Below are 23,129 nucleotides of genomic sequence, written 5' to 3'. Positions count from 1 at the left end.
TGTAACTACTTGGTATCGCATCCATACCTAAATGTGTGGTATCATCCAAAACTAATGTCAAGTATCAAAGAAGAGAAGAATAAGTGATTATTACATTTTAACAGAAGTGTAGATAGAACATGTTAAAACAGAAAATAAGCAGATATTTTTTTAATTTTTTACAGTTTGTCCCTCATAATGTGTACAAAATAATAGTTGTATAATTGACACAATATGTTACTGCATACGTCAGCAGACTAATTAGGAGTCTTTGTTTGTTTACTTACTACTAAAAGACAAGTTGTCTATTATGTTCACTATTTTATTTAAGGACTAAATGACAATAATAAACATATGTTTCATGTACACTAACATTTTCTGTTCAAATAAAGACAATAATGACATTTTTTGTGGTCGTCTTTATTTAGAAAAATATGGAAATACAGTTTGAAGACAAATATGCTCTGTTAAACCACTAATGCTAACATAAGCTTGTGTTGTTAGATTTTGGCTTTGAAACATGTAACTGTGAGCAAGTTGCAAACAGACCCTTAAATGGTGTTTGATTGTTTGTGCTATGGCGCCATCTTTTGGACGAGTCCTTTCATTTAGTGCTTTCAACCGGAAGTAGTAGTGCCGTCCATAGCGGTTCTACTCGTGTGGATTCTTCATTCATCACTCCAAGCAACGTTTGTAAGTTTTACAATATAACTAAAACAATGAATACTTCCTAAAGCATCCTATGTGTGATGTCTGTAGGAGAGTTTTCATGCATATTTGTACCTGCTATCATAATGTAATCAAGCTAGTGACGTTAGCATGAGCTAATATGCTAACACGTTGACGAGTGTCTGTGTTAGTATTATTAACTTACATTCTTTTTGTATTGTCTCACAGGGAGACAGAACAGGATCAAACGTTACAGGGAGACAGAACAGGATCAAACGTTTCAGGGAGACAGAACAGGATCAAACGTTTCAGGGAGACAGAAGAGGATCAAACATTACAGGGAGACAGAAGAGGATCAAACATTACAGGGAGACAGAACAGAATCAAACATTACAGGGAGACAGAAGAGGATCAAACATTACAGGGAGACAGAAGAGGATCAAAAATTACAGGGAGACAGAACAGGATCAAACATTACAGGGAGACGGAACAGGATCAAATGTTACAGGGAGACAGAACAGGATCAAACGTTTCAGGGAGACAGAACAGGACCAAACGTTTCAGGGAGACAGAAGAGGATCAAATATTACAGGGAGACAGAAGAGGATCAAAAATTACAGGGAGACAGAAGAGGATCAAACATTACAGGGAGACAGAAGAGGATCAAACATTACAGGGAGACAGAACAGGATCAAACATTACAGGGAGACAGAACAGGATGAAACATTACAGGGAGACAGAACAGGATGAAACATTACAGGGAGACAGAACAAGATCAAATATTACAGGGAGACAGAACAGGATCAAACATTACAGGTAGACAGAACAGAATCAAACATTACAGGGAGACAGAAAACGATCAAACATTGCAGGGAGACATAACAGGATCAAACATTACAGGGGGACAGAACAGGATCAAACATTACAGGGGGACAGAACAGGATCAAACATTACAGGGAGACAGAACAGGATCAAACATTACGAGGGGACAGAACAGGATCAAACATTACAGGGAGACACAACAGGATCAAACATTACAGGGAGACAGAACAGGATCAAACATTACAGGGAGACAGAACAGGATCAAACATTACAGGGAGACAGAACAAGATCAAATATTACAGGGACAGAACAGAACAGGATCGCTGACGGGTCTGCCAACTTCCGGGGCCCCTTACAAAAAAGGTGAGAAACAGGTAAACGCTGGGGGTGTGGAGGAAAAAAAAATTCAGTCTAAACCTGGGCCTCTGGAGAGGGGGTCCAGACTGAGGCCAAGGGAGAGAAAAAACCCCATAGCCATAACACACATAAGCATGTGTGTAAGCACTATATATAAGCACTAACGCGGACAAACTATTTTTAGCCGCGCATTGATCACGTTAGCTTATGCTGCTATATATTGACATGTTGAGCCGCTGCATGGCCTCTGAGTTGGTGAAAGTTAATTGTAGATAGTAAAAGGATAGTAAAAGGTTGTGGACATAAACCCACAAGTTGGTCAACTTTGACATCCAACAGACCCGGAGATGGCCAGAAAGACACGTTGTTTTTGTTTTTCATTGCAGACAATCAAAGTAAATAGTTGTCATCAAACACATGCAAACACACGTAAATGGTGTGTCACGGTTTGCGCTATGGCGCCATCTTTTGCACCAGTTTGCTCACTGGAGGTGCCGGTGGTTGGGTTTCCTGCTGTTTAAAGCTTTGAACCGGAAGTAGAAGTGCCATTCTGTCTTCTAGCCGTCCACAGCGTTTTTACTCGTGCGGATTCTTCATTCATCACGCCAAGCAACGTTTGTAAGTTTTACAATATAACTAAAACTATTCTTACTCACTAAAGCGTCCCATGTGTGATGTCTGTAGGAGTGTTTTCATGCGTATTTGTACGTGCTATCGTAATGTAATGAAGCTAGCATCGTTAGCATGAGCTAATATGCCAACACGTTTACGAGCGACTGTGTTAGTATTATTAACTTACATTCTTTTTGTATTGTTTCACTTTCACAAATTCTTCAGTAAATTCACCAAAACGTCACTGTGGAGTTTATGAGTCCAGTGTTTCCTACACATTCATTTATTTGTGGCGGCCTGCCACGAAAGAATTACGTCCGCCACAAATAAAAAAAAAATATATATATATATTTTTTTGTCCTGTCCAGCTTCTCAGGCAAATCATATAGTTGATGTAGATGCCCATATAGGCTGTTCAGATTTACTTTACAAAAGAGAAGTGTAGGATACTTCTCTTGTTGCCTTATTTGTATTTGACCACTACTGTTTTCTGTTTATTTGTTACTGACTGTGGCAGGACACCTCTGCCTCTGTTTCACTTTATGTTGCTGGTAAATAATATGGTTGCAGTAGTAGGCTAAAGTTAAATTATTTAGTATGCACTAATTAAAGGGGCAGAGCTTTAAGAGACATTTTAGCTTTTATATTTTGTAAGATATATTTTTTGTAAGAACCACAATTAATAAATATATTTCAGTGAATAACTTATTGTTCAAATCTGTATATAAATATGTACATAAAGTGTTGTAATTATATTGTAAAAATGGATGGATGGACGTTTATAACAAAACTGTTATTAATTAACAAGTATACATTTTTTGAGCCTTTTTAGAGAAAATCATATCATTGTAGTAAATTATGCAAATTACTCGATGATGTCATGGTGACCACGCCCATAGCCACGCCCCCACCGCCACAGGTATCTTGCCAGTTTATGGGAAACACTGGAGTCTGTTTAGCTGATTGGAGAGCTAGCTTGCATGACCATGACTTCTGTTTTGTTGGATAAGCCGTTTTACTGCCGTGTTACTGTCAGAAAAATTGTATGTAAATTATCAAAAAACTTTCCGTTCTCTGAGTTCCCAATGAACAGACAAGAGGCTGTCTTTGTTGCACCAAGCAAAGGCTTGGAAAATTCCATTGTGTACGAAGGGAGGGCTGTTATCTATTGTGATCCAAGACTTGCCCAAGCTGAATCCAGGACCAGCCCAAGCCCGAGGCATCTTTTTATTTCGTGTTAATGTGACCGAAAACAATGACCGTTTACATACTCCCCATTCCTTTAGAAACAGCTGTTGTTATGTAAACAGGGAAAGTCCAAATAAAAAGAGGTGGCGTACAATCTTTCGTCAGCGCGTGGGTGACACTGTAAGAGGTTACATGTTGACACTTTTCTCCTCAATTGAGTCAAAATTGAATTCTGCCTTTGTTTGATTCTTTGCTTCTTGTCTTGTTTAATAGATGTCATCAGTGTTTGAACCTGACAGTTACAGACTCTGTTTGGAAACAATTAAGGTATGTAAATAAACATTTACAGAATATTTCTGTGTAAATAACTCATTTGAATTTCCCCCAGGGATCAATAAAGTACTTTCTATTCTATTCTATTCTATTTCACAATGTATATATCTGCGACTAATATATGGAACATTTTTCTAAAAATACGCGGGAAAATACGGTGTGTCTTGTACCAGGCTCCTCTAGCGGCATGTCCACGATGATCTGGTCGCTCCATCTTCCTCTCAGGCCGTTGGTGCAAACAGCGATGACCTGAACCACGTAGCTGCTGTTGGACAGCAGGCCGGGGATGATGGCTCCCTGGGAAGGAACACACGGTCAACAACGCCCCCCAGCACATTTCCGTTCTGAATAATCACGTATTGTGCGTGCTGAGCTGCTCGCATAATGTGTGACCCCTCCCTTTAGAACAGAGGTGTCAAACGTACGGCCCGAGGGCCGGATCAGGCCCGCGAACAGGTTTTATCCGGCCCGCGGGATGAGTTTGCCAAGTATAAAAATTAACCGGAAATTTTTGAATGAAAGAAACAGCTGTTCTAAATGTGTCCACTGGATGTCGCAATAACAATTCTTTGTATCTTTGTAGATGACGCTACATATGTACAAAATAAAGCACATGATGTTAGTGCACCAGTCGAGGTAAATGATCCAACTACATAAATAACATCCTGTAATTTGATTTTGATTAGGGATGTCCGATAATGGCTTTTTGCCGATATCCGATATGCCGATATTGTCCAACTCTTTAATTACCGATACCGATATCAACCGATATATACAGTCGTGGAATTAACACATTATTATGCCTAATTTGGACAACCAGGTATGGTGAAGATAAGGTACTTTTTAAAAAAAATGAATCAAATAAAATAAGATAAATAAATTAAAAACATTTTCTTGAATAAAAAAGAAAGTAAAACAATATAAAAACAGTTACATAGAAACTAGTAATTAATGAAAATTTGTAAAATTAACTGTTAAAGGTTAGTATTATTAGTGGACCAGCAGCACGCACAATCACGTGTGCTTACGGACTGTATCCCTTGCAGACTGTATTGATATATATTGATATATAATGTAGGAACCAGAATATTAATAACAGAAAGAAACAACCCTTTTGTGTGAATGAGTGTGAATGAGTGTAAATGGGGTGGGTTGGTGCACTAATTGTAAGTGTATCTTGTGTTTTTTATGTGGATTTAATAAAAAAAAAAAAAGAAAAAAAAAATGATACTGATAATAAAAAAAACGATACCGATAATTTCCGATATTACATTTTAACGCATTTATCGGCCGATAATATCGGCAGACCGATATTATCGGACATGTCTAATTTTGATATAATTTTTTTATCTTGATTAACACCAATGAGTTGACTGATGAACATTATCACATCATTTATTCAGAAAATATAAATAACGACAAATAAACTATTAATCGCAACATGTAAGTGTAAAAAAAACCAAACAACAACATTATGATTTTTACAATTTCAGAATGTGCTTGTTCTATTTTTAAACAAAGAAAGCAATCTGAAGTTGTCTTTATTTTTAAGTTATCGTGCCGTGATTCTACCAGTCCGGCCCACTTGGGAGTAGATTTTTCTCCATTTGGCCCCCCATCTAAAATGAGTTTGACACCCCTGCTTTAGAAGCAGCCTCAGCGATGTAACTAGGGAACGTCCTAAACTGAACAAATAGAGGAGAGCGTGGGCTGTGCCTCAGAGCGTAGGGTGAGACTGTAAGTGAGTGTGCAGCTCCATGCGTTCTCCCCATGAGCAAAATTAAACATTCTCTTCTTGTTCTGTTTAATAGATAGTTTGGTGCTTAAACCTGACATCTTCTGTTCACACTATCTGAATGCTTGTTCGTAGAGATTAGGGTTGTCCTCATACCAAGATTTTGTATTTCGATACTTTTCTAAATAAAGGGGACCACAAAAAATAGTGGGTTTTCATTGCGGTTTTATCTTATTGACAGTTTAGTTAAGAAACAATTATTATTAATTTAGTGTATTTGTTTTAGCACAACAATAATAATAATAATAATACAATTTATTTGGTATAGCGCTTTTCAGAGTACTCAAAGACGCTTTACAGCAGGGGTGTCAAACGTACGGCCCGAGGGCCGGATCAGGCCCGCAAACGGGTTTTATTCGGCCCGCGGGATGAATTTGCTAAGTATAAAAATTAACCTGAAATTTTTTAATGCAAGAAATGTGTCCACTGGATGTCGCAATAGCAATTCTTTGTAGATGATGCTACATGTGTACAAAATACACCATATGATGTTAGTACGTCAGTTGAGGAAAATGATCAAACTACTTAAATAACATCCTGTAATTTGTTTTTGATATAATTTTTTTATCTTGATAGATTGAAAATTAACACCAATGAGTTGACTGATGAACATTATCACATAATCTATTCAGAAAATATAAATAACGGCAAATAAAGTATATATACTATTAACCGCAACAGGTAATTGTAAAAAAAAAACCAACAACATTATGATTTGTACAATTTCAGAATGTGCTTTGTCTATTTTTAAACAAAGAAAACAATCTGAAGTTGTCTTTATTTTTAAGTTATGGTGCCGTGATTTTACCAGTCCGGCCCACTTGGGAGTAGATTTTTCTCCATGTGGCCCCCGATCTAAATTGAGTTTGACACCCCTGCTTTACAGCATAAAAATTTAAATATAAAACAGTTCAAAGTAATATAATAAAATACAGGAAATATAAAAGCAGTACCATGTAAAATACATAATACTGGACATTTACAAGACAGGACATTACAAGACACAACATTTATTTTTATGAGTCACCTTGCATAGTCCCAGTATATTTGATCAGCCTGACCTAAGTCTAAGGTTTTTGTGTTAAATAAATATTATTTGTGATAAACACATGCTCTCACGTCATTTGACGAGGTAGTAAACTGTAAGTAGGTTAGATATCATTATTGGATATGATTCAAATCAAGAGTAAGATTACTAATTCAGTGTTGATATTTGAGTGGGTCCCGCGCCCCTCTGTAGTGGAAAACCTACCTACACTAGGCCGCCTGCTCAGTGGCCCAGTGCAGTGTTTTTCAACCACCGTGCCGCGGCACAGTGTGCCGTGAGATATTGTCTGGTGTGCCGTGGGAAATTATGCAACTTCACCTAATTGGGCCAAAACATATTTTTTGCAAATCAATAATTACAATAATGTGCCGTTGTCTAGTGCAGTGTTTTTCAACCTTTTTTGGTATGTAAAAAGTATGTAATGCTTAAACCAAAAATGAACAAAAGGCAAGTCCTGCTAGGAAAAGGCACTGAAGCATAGGGATGGCTATGCAAAACAAAAGTAAAACTGAACTGGCTACAAAGTAAACAAAAAGAGAATGCTGGACGACAGCAAAAACTTACAGCGTGTGGAGCGGAGACGGCGTCCACAAAGTACGTCCGTACATGACATGACAATCAACAGTGTCCCCACAAAGAAGGATAGCGTACACACAACTTAAATAGTCTTGATTGCCAAAACAAAGCAAGTGCGGGCATTGGAACTCAAAGGAAGCTGCTACAGGAGAACATCAACAAAACAGGAAGGGTCACCAAAATAACAGCGCAAGACAGGAACTAAAGCACTACACACAGGAAACAACAACAAACTCAAAATAAGGCACGACAACCTGGTGGAGTTTAATTTTTTAACCTTTTCTGCCGGTGGTGTGCCTTCGTATTTTTTTTTATGAACAAAATGTGCCTTGGCTCAAAAAAGGTTGAAAAACACTGGCCTAGTGGTTAGAGTGTCCGCCCTGCGATGGGTAGGTTGTGAGTTCAAACCCCGGCAGAGTCATACCAAAGACTATAAAAATGGGAGCCGTTACCTCCCTGCTTGGAATTGGGGGTTAAATAACCAAAAATGATTCCCGGGCGCGGCCACTGCTGCTGCTCACTGCTCCCCTCACCTCCCAGGGGGTGAACAAAGGGGATGGGTCAAATGCAGAGGACAAATTTCACCACACCTAGTGTGTGTGTGTGACTATCATTGGTACTTTAACTTTAACTTAAAAGTTGGGGTTAAGAACCCAGGACTTTCTAAACCCGCAGGCCCTGAAACGAGAAGACACTCGAATAGCGACATTTAGCGTGAAGGTGTGTCGTACCACGTCCTGGTCCCCGTCGGTTCTGTACTCCTGCTTCCTCTGGTCCGGGCCCTGCAGCCTCTCGTAGGTGACGGTGTACCAGTCGATGGTGGTGTCGTAGACGAAGCGGGGCCGCTCCCACGTCACCACGATGGTGGTCTCGTTCTGGGCGTCGGCTTGGACATTTTCCGGCGGCGAGCTGCAGGCTGGAGTCCACAACGACATCACGTTTGGCAGATTAGTGTCAGACTAGAACTAGTCGGCAACCCAAAATGTTGAAAGAGCCATATTGGACCAAAAATACAAAAACAAATCTGTCTGGAGCCGCAAAAAATGAAAAGCCATATTACATACAGATAGTGTGTCATGAGATATAAATTGAATTAAGAGGACTTAAAGGAAACTAAATAGGTGAGGGCCGACATCCGGGCAACTGAGCTACATACGGGTTCTTCGAGCCATAGCAACCAGACTGGCGTTGAAAACAAACCGTTGCCATTACTCTTTAACCCAGGGGTCACCAACGCGGTGCCCGCGGGCACCAGGTAGCCCGTAAGGACCAGATGAGTAGCCCGCTGGCCTGTTCTAAAAATAGCTCAAATAGCAGCACTTACCAGTGAGCTGCCTCTATTTCTTAAATGTTATTTATTTACTAGCAAGCTGGTCTCGCTTTGCCCGACATTTTTAATTCTAAGAGAGACAAAACTCAAATAGAATTTCAATATCCAAGAAAATATTTTAAAGACTTGGTCTTCACTTGTTTAAATTAATTTATTAATTTTTTTACTTTGCTTCTTATAACTTTCAGAAACACAATTTTAGAGAAAAAATACAACCTTAAAAATTATTTTAGGATTTTTAAACACATATCCCTTTTTTACCTTTTAAATTCCTTCCTCTTCTTTCCTGACAATTTAAATCAATGTTCGAGTAAAAAAAAAATTTTTATTGTAAAGAATAATAAATACATTTTAATTTAATTCTTCATTTTAGCTTCTGTTTTTTCGACGAAGAATATCTGTGAAATATTTCTTCAAACATATTATGATTAAAATTCAAAAAAATTATTCTGGCAAATCCAGCAAATCTGTAGAATAAAATTTAAATCTTATTTCAAAGTCTTTTGAATTTCTTTTAAAAATTTTGTTCTGGAAAATCTAGAAGAAATAATGATTTGTCTTTGTTAGAAATATAGCTTGGTCCAATTTGTTATATATTCTAACAAAGTGCAGATTGGATTTTAACCTATTTAAAACATGTCATCAAAATTCTAAAATTAATCTTAATCAGGAAAAATTACTAATGATGTTCCATAAATTCTTTTTTAAATTTTTTTCTCTTCTTTTTTTGGTTGAATTTTGAATTTTAAAGAGTCGAAATTGAAGATAAACTATGTTTCAAAATTTAGTTGTCATTTTTTTTGTGTTTTCTCCTCTTTTAAACCGTTCAATTAAGTGTAAATATCATTAATTATTAATAATAACTTAGAGTTAAAGGTAAATTGAGCCAATTGGCTATTTCTGGCAATTTATTTAAGTGTGTATCATCAAACTGGTAGCCCTTCGCATTAATCAATACCCAAAAAGTAGCTCTTGGTTTCAAAAAGGTTGGTGAGCCCTGCTTTAACCTGTCGACCTACGCTGATTAAACCCGTCATTCTGCCTCCGAAATGCCGAAAAACTGTGTTGTTTTTGGTTGTGCTAACCACAACTGGAAACAGGGAAAACAAAGGTCGTATTTTGTTCTGCCAAAGCGAGATAAAAGCCCACAGAGACGAGACAAATGGCTCGCAGCTTTACACACCGGGAAAACGAGGACGGTTCTCACTGGAGTCCCCCAACTTACACAACTTGGCTGTACCGTCCGTGCTAATGTTGTGCTTGTTGAATTTGTACCTTATAACGTTCGACAGCTGAAGTTGTTGTTGTACAAAAATAACATGCGGTATATACTATATAGTCCAGGGGTCACCAACCTTTTTGAAACCAAGAGCTACTTCTTGGGTACTGATTAATGCGAAGGGCTACCAGTTTGATACACACTTAAATAAATTGCCAGAAATAGCCAATTTGCTCAATTTACCTTTAACTCTATGTTATTATTAATAATTAATGATATTTACACTTAATTGAACGGTTTAAAAGAGAAGAAAACATGAAAAAAATGACAATTAAATTTTGAAACATATTTTATCTTCAATTTCGACTCTTTAAAATTCAAAATTCAACCGAAAAAAAGGAGAGAAAAACTTAAAAAAAGATTTTATGGAACATCATTAGTCATTTTTCCTGATCAAGATTAATTTTAGAATTTTGATGACATGTTTTAAATAGGTTAAAATCCAATCTACACTTTGTTAGAATATATAACAAATTGGATCAAGCTATATTTCTAATAAAGACAAATCATTATTTCTTCTAGATTTTCCAGAACAAAAATTTTAAAATAAATTCAAAAGACTTTGAAATAAGATTTAAGTTTGATTCTACAGATTTTCTAGATTTGCCAGAATAATTTTTTTGAATTTTAATCATAATAAGTTTGAAGAAATATTTCACAAATATTCTTCGTCGAAAAAACAGAAGCTAAAATGAAGAATTAAAGTAAAATTTATTTATTATTCTTTACAATAAAAATTTTTTTTTACTTGAACATTGATTTAAATTGTCAGGAAAGAAGAGGAAGGAATTTAAAAGGTAAAAAAGGTATATGTGTTTAAAAATCCTAAAATCATTTTTAAGGTTGTATTTTTTCTCTAAAATTGTCTTTCTGAAAGTTATAAGAAGCAAAGTAAAAAAATTAATGAATTTATTTAAACAAGTGAAGACCAAGTCTTTAAAATATTTTCTTGGATTTTCAAATTCTATTTGAGTTTTGTCTCTCTTAGAATTAAAAATGTCGGGCAAAGCGAGACCAGCTTGCTAGTAAATAAATACAATTTAAAAAAATAGAGGCAGCTCACTGGTAAGTGCTGCTATTTGAGCTATTTTTAGAACAGGCCGGCGGGCTACTCATCTGGTCCTTACGGGCTACCTGGTGCCCGCGGGCACCGCGTTGGTGACCCCTGATATAGTCTATAGCAGGGGTCACCAACGCGGTGCCCGCGGGCACCAGGTCGCCCGTAAGGACCAGACGAGTCGCCCGCGGGCCTGTTCTAAAAAAAAAAAAAATAATTTAAATTTTTTTTTTTTTTTTTTAAATAAATCTACATAGAAAAAACACAAGATACACTTTCAATCAGTGCATCAACCCAAACAACCTCCCCCATGCACACTCATCCACACCCACTCACACAAAAGGGGTTATTTCTTTCTGCTACCAATATTCTGGTTCCCACAACATAGACAACACATCTGCAAGGGACACAGTCCCTGAACACAACATAGACAACACATCTGCAAGGGACACAGTCCCTGAACACAACATAGACAACACATCTGCAAGGGACACAGTCCCTGAAGCACACATGATTGTATAGGCTGCTGGTCCACTAACATTTTCATTAATTACTATTTTTTATGTAATTATTTTTATATTGTTTTACTTTCTTTTTTATCCAATATTTTTTTTTAAATTGATTTATCTTATTTTATTTTATTTTTTAAAAAAGGGCCTTATCTTCAACAGACCAGGTTGTCGATGAAATTAGATTTGTTTAAAGGGTTTTTTAAACGAGGCCCAGTCCAGATAATGTCCAAGTCGGACTCAGCAACACACACCTTCATTCATGTGCACAGAAAAAAATTAGGGAACACAACAGATTGCATATAATTTATAAACAAAATTACATTTTCAAAATAAGCAATTATGTACAGTCCAGATTATGTCCAGGTCACTCAAATTAGGGAAGACAACAACAGATATCATATAATCTATAAACATAATTATACTTTCAAAATAAGCCTTTGAGGACTTCTCATCTTTTTTAAAATGTTTTTTGGCATCATTATCGTTTTCAACCATGTAACTTTCTAAAGTTAGAAAATACTGAATAAATGTTTTAAAGAAAGTAATACTAAGTGAATATCTGTTTTTGGCCTTAAAAATAAACATTTTACCGAGTACTATAATTAAATTGACTAAATCATGATTGTCAATGAACTCTCCTAAAATAACAGAAACCACATTAAGCTTCATAAACCAATCCTTAAACACATTTTTTCAACTTCCACCCAAAACAAAGACACAATATGACAATACCAAAACAAATGCAGGGTGGATTCAGGCTCCTGACAACAAAATCGGCAATCATCTGACTCTGTCATATTCCATAATTTTAACATTTTCCCTGTGGGTAAGAAGTTATAAATAATTTAAATTTGAAAATAACGATTTTGCACATCGATAGTGGTTTTATAGATTAGTTTGAATATGGCATCCCATGGCAACGGGCAGTCAAAAAAGTCCTCCCATTTTCTATTTGTGTTGTAGGAGGCAGCCTTCAAAGATTTCTTTATTAAATAAAAACTATATATTTTTCTATTTATTTTAGTTCCTTTTTGCCAACTAGAATTTCTTATTAGAGGTTTACAAACTAATAATTTAGTAGTTCCATAATTAATTATTTGTTTCCATCTTTTCCCAATTACTCCAGTTAGTTGATAAAATGAAAAGCTTGAGCAAGCATCACCATACATAGCTCTAAATTCATCATACTTCATAATTTTACCATTCTCATTGATAATATCATTGACAAAAATGATTCCTCTTTCAAACATATTTTTCCAAAAGAAAGGCTTTCCATCTATTACAATATTAGAGTTCATCCATATTAACTGCTGCAAAATATCGTCTCTTTTTTCTGGCACATAAAATTGAAAACACCACTATGAGTGGATTGTTTCCTTTATGAACCCCGCCATGTTTCCCAGCAGACTTTCTGGGAGGGGATCACTTGTAAAAAAGGATACAATTTCTTTTGATACAGTACATGTTTTTTGTCCAACAGGACATTTGTGTGCCACTCAATGTTTAAATACATCTTTGGAACAATTGATGCTTTTAAAGACAGACACATAGCTTCAAGGTTGAGAAGTTTCAGGCCCCCATATTCATACTCTGTGTACAAAACCTTTCTTTTAATCTTTTCTGGTTTGCCGTTCCAGACAAAATCGAAGACCCTCCGCTCATAAATCTTAAAAAAGTTTTGTGATGGAGCTGGTAATGACAAAAACAAATAAATAAATTGAGGAATAATTAACGAGTTGGCAATAGACATTTTACCATACAAGGTTAGGGATTTCCCTTTCCATAATTGCATACTTTTGTCCAGCTTTCTTAGTCGATTATCATAATTTACTGAGCCTAGATCTTCCAGATTTTCTGGGACAACAACACCAAGTATGTTAACTGGTCCATCTGTCCACAAAACAGGCACTTTGCATTCCATTCGAAAGGACGTTCCCTTTAGATTTTCGATTCTTAACATTTTACATTTATCATAATTAAGCTTAAGGCCAGATTGCTGTGAAAATATGTCCAAAAGATTAAGAAGGTTCCGCAAACAATGAGGAAAAATCTTATCTTTGTGAATCAGCCTTTTCTGACATGAACATGAACAAACACAGAACACGCCTCACTGATGCACATCTGCAAGACTCACTCAGAGTTGCAGTGTCAAGTTACACACCAGAGTACAACACACTAGTTAACAGCATGCAATGCCAGGCTTCCCACTAACTGACAAAGAAACAGATAACAGATTTGGTGTCCAGTTCAAAGTGTGACATGATTTAAAAATTTGAGAGTTTACTTTTGTATTTTACATGAGTTATTATTTGTACAAACATGGTGCAAAGTAATTCATGATTTGTTAAAACATGTTAGTGGCTAGCTAGTTAAAATGGGATATTGTGATTTCACAAGACTGTCTTAGAAGTGATCATTTGAAAATGTTCAATTTGAAAAATGTGCACTTAGAGAAAATATAAAAATAAAGTGTTGCATATTGATATTTATCTGTTTCTATATATATTTATTGTGAGAAATCATTAAGATGATCAGTGTCTCCACAAAGATAAATATCATTAATTATTAATAATAACAGAGTTAAAGGTAAATTGAGCAAATTGGCTACTTCTGGCAATTTATTTAAGTGTGTATCTAACTGGTAGCCCTTCGCATTAATCAGTACCCAAGAAGTAGCCCTTGGTTTCAAAAAGGTTGGTGACCCCTGCTATATAGTCTATAGCCTAGCTAGCTATTTTCGAAAACCGGTTTCGTTTAAATTTGCACTTAACAGTTGGGTTTTTAAAAACCAATAAACCCTATAATTTTCATGTTGCCATTTAATCAACTTTTCAAGACAGTACTGCGCCTTCATAAGGCTACAACTTACAAGGACCAGGCTACTAGGGGTCAGTCTGCTTTCTTTTGGGCTTTTTTGCCGGACATTCCAGTATTATTTACCCGTAATCTTGGTATTACTTTCCTTATTAGGTTATTTTGCCACCTCCCCCTTCTCTGTTTAAACTCTCCTTTGTTGTACTTAAACAATACATGTAGCCCTCAAATCTCTCAATATTTTATACACTAACACTTGATCTTGTTGTTGATAACTTCCGCGTCTCTTTCTTAGTAGCGCGCAGGCTAAGCTAACTAGCAAGCTAAGCTAAGCTTGAGAAGCTTTAAAGTTCACTGAGACAAGTCTGACGCAAATAATAAATTTTCGTGTTTTCACACGATATGCGAATAAGTAAAAATGCGTAAATGAAGGATTTAACGCCGACTTCCAAGCCACAACGCTCGTTAAATGCTTTTTCTGTCAATGCTGTGTTCGCTGTGAGCTGGTTTGTTTTCAACGAATTCCCGGTTGCTAGGGGATTGGTAGGCGGAAGTGACGTAGGTCCGCCCTCACCTATGACATCAAATATAGCAACAAATGAGGCATAATGATGCAATATGTACATATACTGTAGCTAGCCTAAATAGCATGTTAGCATCGATTAGCTTGCAGTCATGCAGTGACCAAACATGTCTGATTAGCACTCCACACAAGTCAATAACATCAACATAACTCACCTTTGTGCATTCACGCACAACGTTAAAAGTTTGGTGGACAAAATGAGACAGAAAAAAAAGTGGCAAAAAACACGTCCTAGAAAGTCGGAGAAATGTATAAATGTAAACAAACTACGGTGAGTTCAAGGACCGCCAAAATTAGTAGGACAAAACGGCGCTTGCCAAATACTCGAATCAGTGATGCATGTTTAATAGTTATAATTATATGCTTTTACTTGTAATTGTATTGAATTGTGGACCCCATGAAGACTAGTGGGTTGTTGGGGTGACTAGCTAATGGGGATCCTTAATAAAAATCAAAATCAAATCAAAAATCAAAATAGAGATGCCCGATAAATGCGTTAAAATGTAATATCGGAAATGATCGGTATCGGTTGTTTTTTTTATCTGTATCGTTTTTTTATTCTTTTTTTTTTTTATTAAATCAACATAAAAAACACAAGATACACTTACAATTAGTGCACCAACCCAAAAAAAACTCCCTCCCCCATTCACACTCATTCACACAAAAGGGTTGTTTCTTTCTGTTATTAATATTCTGCTTCCTACATTATATATCAATATATATCAATACAGTCTGCAAGGGATACAGTCCGTAAGCGCACATGATTGTGCGTGCTGCTGCTCCACTAATAATACTAACCTTTAACAGTTCATTTTACTCATTTTCATTCATTACTAGTTTCTATGTAACTGTTTTTATATTGTTTTACTTTCTTTTTTATTGAAGAAAATGTTTTTAATTTATTTATGTTATTTATTTTTTATTTATTTTAAAAGAACCTTATCTTCACCATACCTGGTTGTCCAAATTAGGAATAATAATGTGTTAATTCCACAACTGTATATATCGGTATCAGTTGATATCGGTATCGGTAATTAGGAGTTGGACAATATCGGAATATCGGATATCGGCAAAAAAGCCATTATCGGACATCCCTAAATGTTTAATATAAACAGTGTGATTTATAACAATTAGGGAGGTTTGTGTCATGTTTGTCCTCCTACAGAAACCATATTAAAACAAAAAATATGTTTCCATTTTTCATACATTTTTGAAAAAGCTCCAGAGAGCCACTAGGGCGGCGCTAGGGAGCCGCGGGTTGCCCACGCCCGAACTAGACGGATGCTCACTGGAACTTAGTAGGAAGTGCTAGGTGTGTGTGTAGGTTTGGCTAAAATACTCAATACTTGATTTCAATTTCAATTTTATACACAAAGTACACGGAGTAGAGTCTGATCTACTAAAGCAGAGTTGTGCAAACTGCAGCCTGCGGGCCAATTTGTCTTCAATTTGAGACGCTACGAGTCCACCTGGCAACCTGGCCGAGCAGGCTGTTTATTTATTAAACCTAAATATTTGTCTTGTATGTCAGTCACTCAGGTCAGTGTCCATTGAGTGTACTTACTAGAAACTCCGTGCACAGCATTCACTTATATGACCCAATGCAAACAACCTTCCCTAGTCATTAAGCAGGGAAAAAGTCATTTCAAGCAGCACAAAAAGTCAACACACACAACTAGGGTTGCAAAGTGGCGGAAAGTTTCCGGTAAATTTCCGGAAACTTTCCGGAAATTTACCATGGGAAGTTAAAGGCCTACTGAAAGCCACTACTACTGACCACGCAGTCTGATAGTTTATATATCAATGATGAAATCTTAACATTGCAACACATGCCAATACGGCCGGGTTAACTTATAAAGTGCAATTTTAAATTTCCCGCCACACTTCCGGTTGAAAACGGCTAGATATTATGACGTATGCGCGTGACGTCAATGGTTGATACGGAAGTATTCGGACCCATTGAATCCAATACAAAAAATCTCTGTTTTCATCCCAAAATTCCACAGTATTCTAGACATCTGTGTTGGTGAATCTTTTGCAATTTGTTTGATGAACAATGGAGACTGCAAAGAAGAAAGTTGTAGGTGGGATCGGTGTATTAGCGGCGGACTACAGCAACACAACCAGGAGGACTTTGAGATGGATAGCAGAGTACAGCTTTGGCTTCCAAACATTTGATCACTTGCCCATACGTGCGTGTCGCTATGTGCATGTCACGTACGTAACTTTAGGGAAATATATGTTTCTTGCCAACTCTGATGGCGGCCGGGGTGTCGTCGAAAGCTACAACGCCCGCCGCCGTCCCGTAGCTAAGTTAGCTTCAATGGCATCGTTAGCAACAGCATTGTTAAGCTTCGCCAAGCTGGAAATTATTAACCGTGTATTTACATGTCCAGGGTTTAATAGTATTGTTGATTTTCTGTCTATCCTTCCAGTCAGGGGTTTATTTATTTTGTTTCTATCTGCATTTGAGCCCGATGCTATCACGTTAGCTCAGTAGCTAAAGAGCTTCGCCGATGTATTGTCGTGGAGATAAAAGTCACTGTGAATGTCCATTTCGCGTTCTCGACTCTCATTTTCAAGAGGATATAGTATCCGAGGTGGTTTAAAATACAAATCCGTGATCCACAATAGAAAAAGGAGAAAGTGTGGAATCCAATGAGCCAGCTTGTACCTAAGTTACGGTCAGAGCGAAAAAAGATGTGTCCTGCACTGCCTCTCTAGTCCTTCACTCTCACTTTCCTCATCCACGAATCTTTCATCCTGGCTCAAATTAATGGGGTAATCGTCGCTTTCTCGGTCCGAATCGCTCTCGCTGCTGGTGTAAACAATGGGGAAATGTGAGGAGCCTTTCAACCTGTGACGTCACGCTACTTCCGGTACAGGCAAGGATTTTTTTTTTTATCAGCGACCAAAAGTTGCGAACATTATCGTCGTTATTCTCTACTAAATCCTTTCAGCAAAAATATGGCAATATCGCGAAATGATCAAGTATGACACATAGAATGGATCTGCTATACCTGTTTGAATAAAAAAAATTCATTTCAGTAGGCCTTTAAGAGAAGGAAGTTTGGTAATTTTGACCAGTTTTTGATTATCCAAAGTTGGACACTGTCCATCTTATTCTGTAGAATAAGATGGGAAGCTTGTAAAAGACTAATGCAATGCCACACACAGATATAAATAGTCAGCTAAACAATTTGAGTTGACTTTGAAAATATTTGACTGATGGACAAATGAATAGAAATAGGCTAGATGAATACATGAAGAGTCAATCAGCATGCTAAATCAAACTATAAACTACATTCTTGTATGACAACAGAATGGCTAGCAGAGCAGAAGGCAGAGGAAACTACACCTTTTGATTCAGTATTTGCTACTTGAACTTTACACATCACAAAAAAGGTCAATTCGGATCGCTAACGTTGTTAGCATAAATGAATGGGATTTAACATAGAGAAAATTAGCATCAAAGGTGAAGTGCTTGGGCTCAAATACTTGTGTGGCCTTAATAGCCCTGCTGTAGTGTGTAGCATGCTGGGAATTGTCTGTGCATGTGATGGAGGAATGCACAGTGCAGGGTTGAAATTCAACTGAATTTGCATTAAATCAGGTTGTTTTAGCTAATAATCATGCTGCAAGATCTAGCATGTTGCATTCAATGTTTATTCCCATTCATTCCCATGGAAAGTTTCCAACTTTGAATATACCCGGAATTTTGCAACCCTACACACAACACAAGCTGCTCACTGAACTTTGCAGGTATATTATTACAAAACACCCAACCACCATAGAAAATTCAATATTATGTCCATTTAAATCCTCTGCATCGCATGTTTGGCGCATTTTAGCTGCTTGATATTTTTGATTGATTACAAACTCGTCACGGAAGTAAACAAGGTAAGAGTTGAACTTTCACATACTTCAATTATAACAATGATATACCCATTATATTATGTACACATATACTATATCAGGGGTCACCAACCTTTTTGAAAGCAAGAGCTACTTCTTGGGTACTGATTAATGCGAAGGGCTACTAGTTTGATACACACTTCAATAAATTGCCAGAAATAGCCAATTTGCTCAATTTACCTTTAACTCTATGTTATTATTAATAATTAATGATATTTACACTTAATTGAATGGTTTAAAAGAGGAGAAAACACGAAAAAAATGACAATTAAATTTTGAAACATAGTTTATCTTCAATTTCGACTCTTTAAAATTCAAAATTCAACCGAAAAAAAGAAGAGAAAAACTAACTAATTTGAATCTTTTTGAAAAAATTAAAAAAATAATTTACGGAACATCATTAGTAATTTTTCCTGATTAAGATTAATTTTAGAATTTTGATGACATGTTTTAAATAGGTTAAAATCCAATCTGCACTTTGTTAGAATATATAACAAATTGGACCAAGCTATATTTCTAACAAAGACAAATCATTATTTCTTCTAGATTTTCCAGAACAAAATTTTTAAAAGAAATTCAAAAGACTTTGAAATAAGATTTAAATTTGATTCTACAGATTTTCTAGATTTTCCAGAATAATTTTTTTGAATTTTAATCATAATAAGTTTGAAGAAATATTTCACAAATATTCTTCGTCGAAAAAACAGAAGCTAAAATGAAGAATTAAATTTTAAAAAAATTATTATTCTTTACAATAACAAAAATACATTTACTTGAACATTGATTTAAATTGTCAGGAAAGAAGAGGAAGGAATTTAAAAGGTAAAAAGGTATATGTGTTTAAAAATACTAAAATCATTTTTAAGGTTATATTTTTTCTCTAAAATTGTCTTTCTGAAAGTTATAAGAAGCAAAGTAAAAAATTAATGAATTTATTTAAACAAGTGAAGACCAAGTCTTTAAAATATTTTCTTGGATTTTCAAATTCTATTTGAGTTTTGTCTCTCTTAGAATCAAAAATGTCGAGCAAAGCGAGACCAGCTTGCTAGTAAATAAATAAAATTTAAAAAATAGAGGCAGCTCACTGGTAAGTGCTGCTATTTGAGCTATTTTTAGAACAGGCCAGCGGGCTACTCATCTGGTCCTTACGGGCTACCTGGTGCCCGCGGGCACCGCGTTGGTGACCCCTGTACTATATATATATATCAGGGTTTCCCGCAGCTCTTTGTTGTTAAGGCGGCCGCCTTAACAACAAACTGACTGGCAGATCTGGACTTTGCGGACGACTTGGCTTTCCTTAGCCATTCCTACGCTGCACTCCAAAAATTGACCAACAATCTGCATGAGCAAGGGGAAAAGGTCGGCCTACGTATAAGCCAAGAGAAGACCAAGGCCATGACCGTCGCACAAGACCAAAACGTTCCACTGCTCACCGTAGGCGAACAAGGCATAGAGTACGTTGAGAACTTCACGTATCTTGGAGGCAACATCTCAAACACTGGAGACGCAGAAAAGGATGTACAGACCAGAATCGGAAAAGCTGCAGGAGTCTTCCAACGCCTCCGGAACATCTGGTCATCAAAATCTATCAGTACATCCACAAAGCTGCGCCTCTATATGTCAGTGGTCATCCCTACAGTGACCTATGCCTGTGAGACGTGGATGAAGACATCAAGCATTACTAACAAGCTGGATGTCTTCCACCGACGGTGCCTCAGGTACATCTTGAGGATCTCATGGAGAGACCACATCACCAATGAAGAGGTGATGAGAAGGGCAGGGGTAGCACCATTGTCTGACAGTCTCTGACATGAGAAGGAGAATGGCTGGACACGTACTCCGACTGCCAAAAGAGAGACCGGCAAGTGTGGCAATGGACTGGGTGCCAGAAGGGGGAAAGAGGAAGAGAGGACGGCCAAAGAAGACGTGGAGACAAACAGCCAAGGAAGACCTGAGAGAGATGGGAGTCAGCTGGCATGGAGCAAGAAGGGTCGCCAGTGACCGGAACAAATGGAGGGGACTCGTCGCCCAATGTTCCAACAGGAATGGGAGGAACTAAGTCTAAGTCTAAGTCTTAAAGGCCTACTGAAAGCCACTACTACCGACCACGCAGTCTGATAGTTTATATATCAATGATGAAATCTTAACATTATAACACATGCCAATACGGCCGGGTTAACTTATAAAGTGACATTTTAAATTTGCCGCTAAACTTCCGGTTCGAAACGCCTCTGAGGATGACGTATGCGCGTGACGTAGCCCGGCGAACACGGGTATGCCTTCCACATTGAAGCCAATACGAAAAAGCTCTGTTTTCATTTCATAATTCCACAGTATTCTGGACATCTGTGTTCGTGAATCTGTTGCAATCATGTTCATTGCATTATGGAGAAGGAAGCTGAGCAAGCAAAGAAGAAAGTTGTCGGTGCGAAATGGACGTATTTTTCGAACGTAGTCAGCAACAACAGTACACAGCCGGCGCTTCTTTGTTTACATTCCCGAAAAATGCAGTCAAGATGGAAGAACTCGGATAACAGAGACTCTAACCAGGAGGACTTTTGACTTCGATACACAGACGCCTGTAGAGAACTGGGACAACACAGACTCTTACCAGGATTACTTTGATTTGGATGACAAAGACGCAGACGTGCTACTGTGAGTATGCAGCTTTGGCTTCTAAACATTTGATCGCTTGACCGTATGTGCGCAACTTTTTTTTGCGTATGTACGTAACTTTTTTAAAATATATAAGCTTTATGAACCTTGGGTTAGGTGAACGGTCTTTTGGGCTGAGTGATTGTGTGTGTTGATCAGGTGTTTGAATTGTATTGGCGTGTTCTATGGAGCTAGGAGCTAGCAGAGGAGCTAGGAGCTAGCATAACAAACACGCAGGTGACTCGCCCCAAATGATAATAAACACCTCCCAGTCAACTACTAGTAACATCACTATGAGCCCGTTGACCTTCTAGAAACAGAAGTGGCAGCTCAGCTTGCTCGCAGTCCTTGAGGTGAAGGCTAATTAGCTTTTAGCGGAACATTAGCTCATTTTGCGGTGTGTGTGTGCGTGTGTGTGTGTGTTACGGACAGCAAAGTCCTGTCTGTCTGAGAGAAAGACAAGCATTATTGACCTACAGTTAACAACTAAGTTATTTCACTTGACCTTTTTCTATGTTGATTGAGCTGTGTTGAAGCAGCAAAAAAGTCATTAATTTGACTTAGTAAGTCATTATTTTGACTTAGTAAATTACTAAGTCAAAATATTGACCTACTAAGTCATAATAATGACATACTTAGTATCTCAGGTAACTAGGACTGTTTTGTTTTTACTTCACGGAAAAAATATGGAGATATATATAGTATATCGCCATTCAGCAAATGGAGCGGAAAACACAGCCAAAAGTTATAGGCTTCTTCACGCGACGAAGCCGGCCTACTTCACCACAGTCTGTAGTCTATTGCCCCCCCAGGCTGTGGTGGCAGCGACGAGGTGGAGACGTGATGGCGACAGGCCGAGTTACACCGATCCTTACACCCACCCACCCCCTTCTCCGGTCCCCACCCCCCGGAGAGTCACCACCTTAACTAACACATTTTCTGGGGGAAACACTGTATGTATATATATTTTGCGGCCCCCCCAGTCAAAATGTTTGGACACCCCTGTACTGTTTTTGCAGATATGAACACTGGTTAACTGGAGTTAACTCACGTGATTAATCACAAACAATTATTATCAATAATCCTGAACACACTTCGATTAATCGAGCAATTTGTTGTGAGCGTACAAGCTCGTTTACCTTCACGGCTTTACGGTCAGCGATCGGACCGACGCATGCGTCAGGACAAAAAGGATTAAGGAGACTGGGACCGCTGGTTAGATTTCACTCCAAAATACTTCCTGGAAGAACTTGAGATAAAACTGTTACCAAGCGAGTTTGTTTGGGTGCTGCTGATGGTCAACTCAGTGCGGCGTTTAGGCAAAGAGCGAGTACGTGCGGCTGAAGCCAGCCTTCAACAAATTGTGTTTACCGTAAACTTTAAGCTGCTACTTCTTTCCTACGTTTTGAACCCTGTGACCTATAAAACGGTGCGGCGAAGTTATGCATTTCTCGTTGCTGACGGCTATAATGCAATAGTTAAAAAAACAAACAGGTAAAACACTGATAAGGTGTTTTATTGTTTGTGCTATGGCGCCATCTTCTGGATGAGTTCCATTTAGTGCTCTCAACCGGAAGTAGCAGTCCATTGCGTTTCTACTCGTAT

At 37.5% G+C, this 23,129-nt stretch overlaps 1 protein-coding gene across 3 annotated transcripts in view; it reads right to left on the bottom strand.

The window, feature by feature from the left end:
* ptprz1b (protein tyrosine phosphatase receptor type Z1b) overlaps positions 1-23,129 on the bottom strand; it is a 216,260-nt gene that overhangs the window by 49,582 nt on the left and 143,549 nt on the right. For all 3 annotated transcript variants that reach the window (XM_062066327.1, XM_062066328.1, XM_062066329.1), the window contains exons 9-10: positions 8,111-8,295; positions 4,131-4,257 (exon numbers count right to left, since the gene is read on the bottom strand). In XM_062066327.1, coding sequence (XP_061922311.1) covers positions 4,131-4,257; positions 8,111-8,295 — 312 coding nt within the window. The remainder of the gene's footprint in view (positions 1-4,130; positions 4,258-8,110; positions 8,296-23,129) is intronic.

The sequence above is a fragment of the Entelurus aequoreus genome, linkage group LG12 (assembly GCF_033978785.1).
Source record: "Entelurus aequoreus isolate RoL-2023_Sb linkage group LG12, RoL_Eaeq_v1.1, whole genome shotgun sequence".
NCBI classification, from domain to species: Eukaryota; Metazoa; Chordata; class Actinopteri; order Syngnathiformes; family Syngnathidae; genus Entelurus; species Entelurus aequoreus.
Note: the sequence above shows the minus strand (reverse complement) of the source record. Positions and strands in the feature narration are given on the sequence as shown.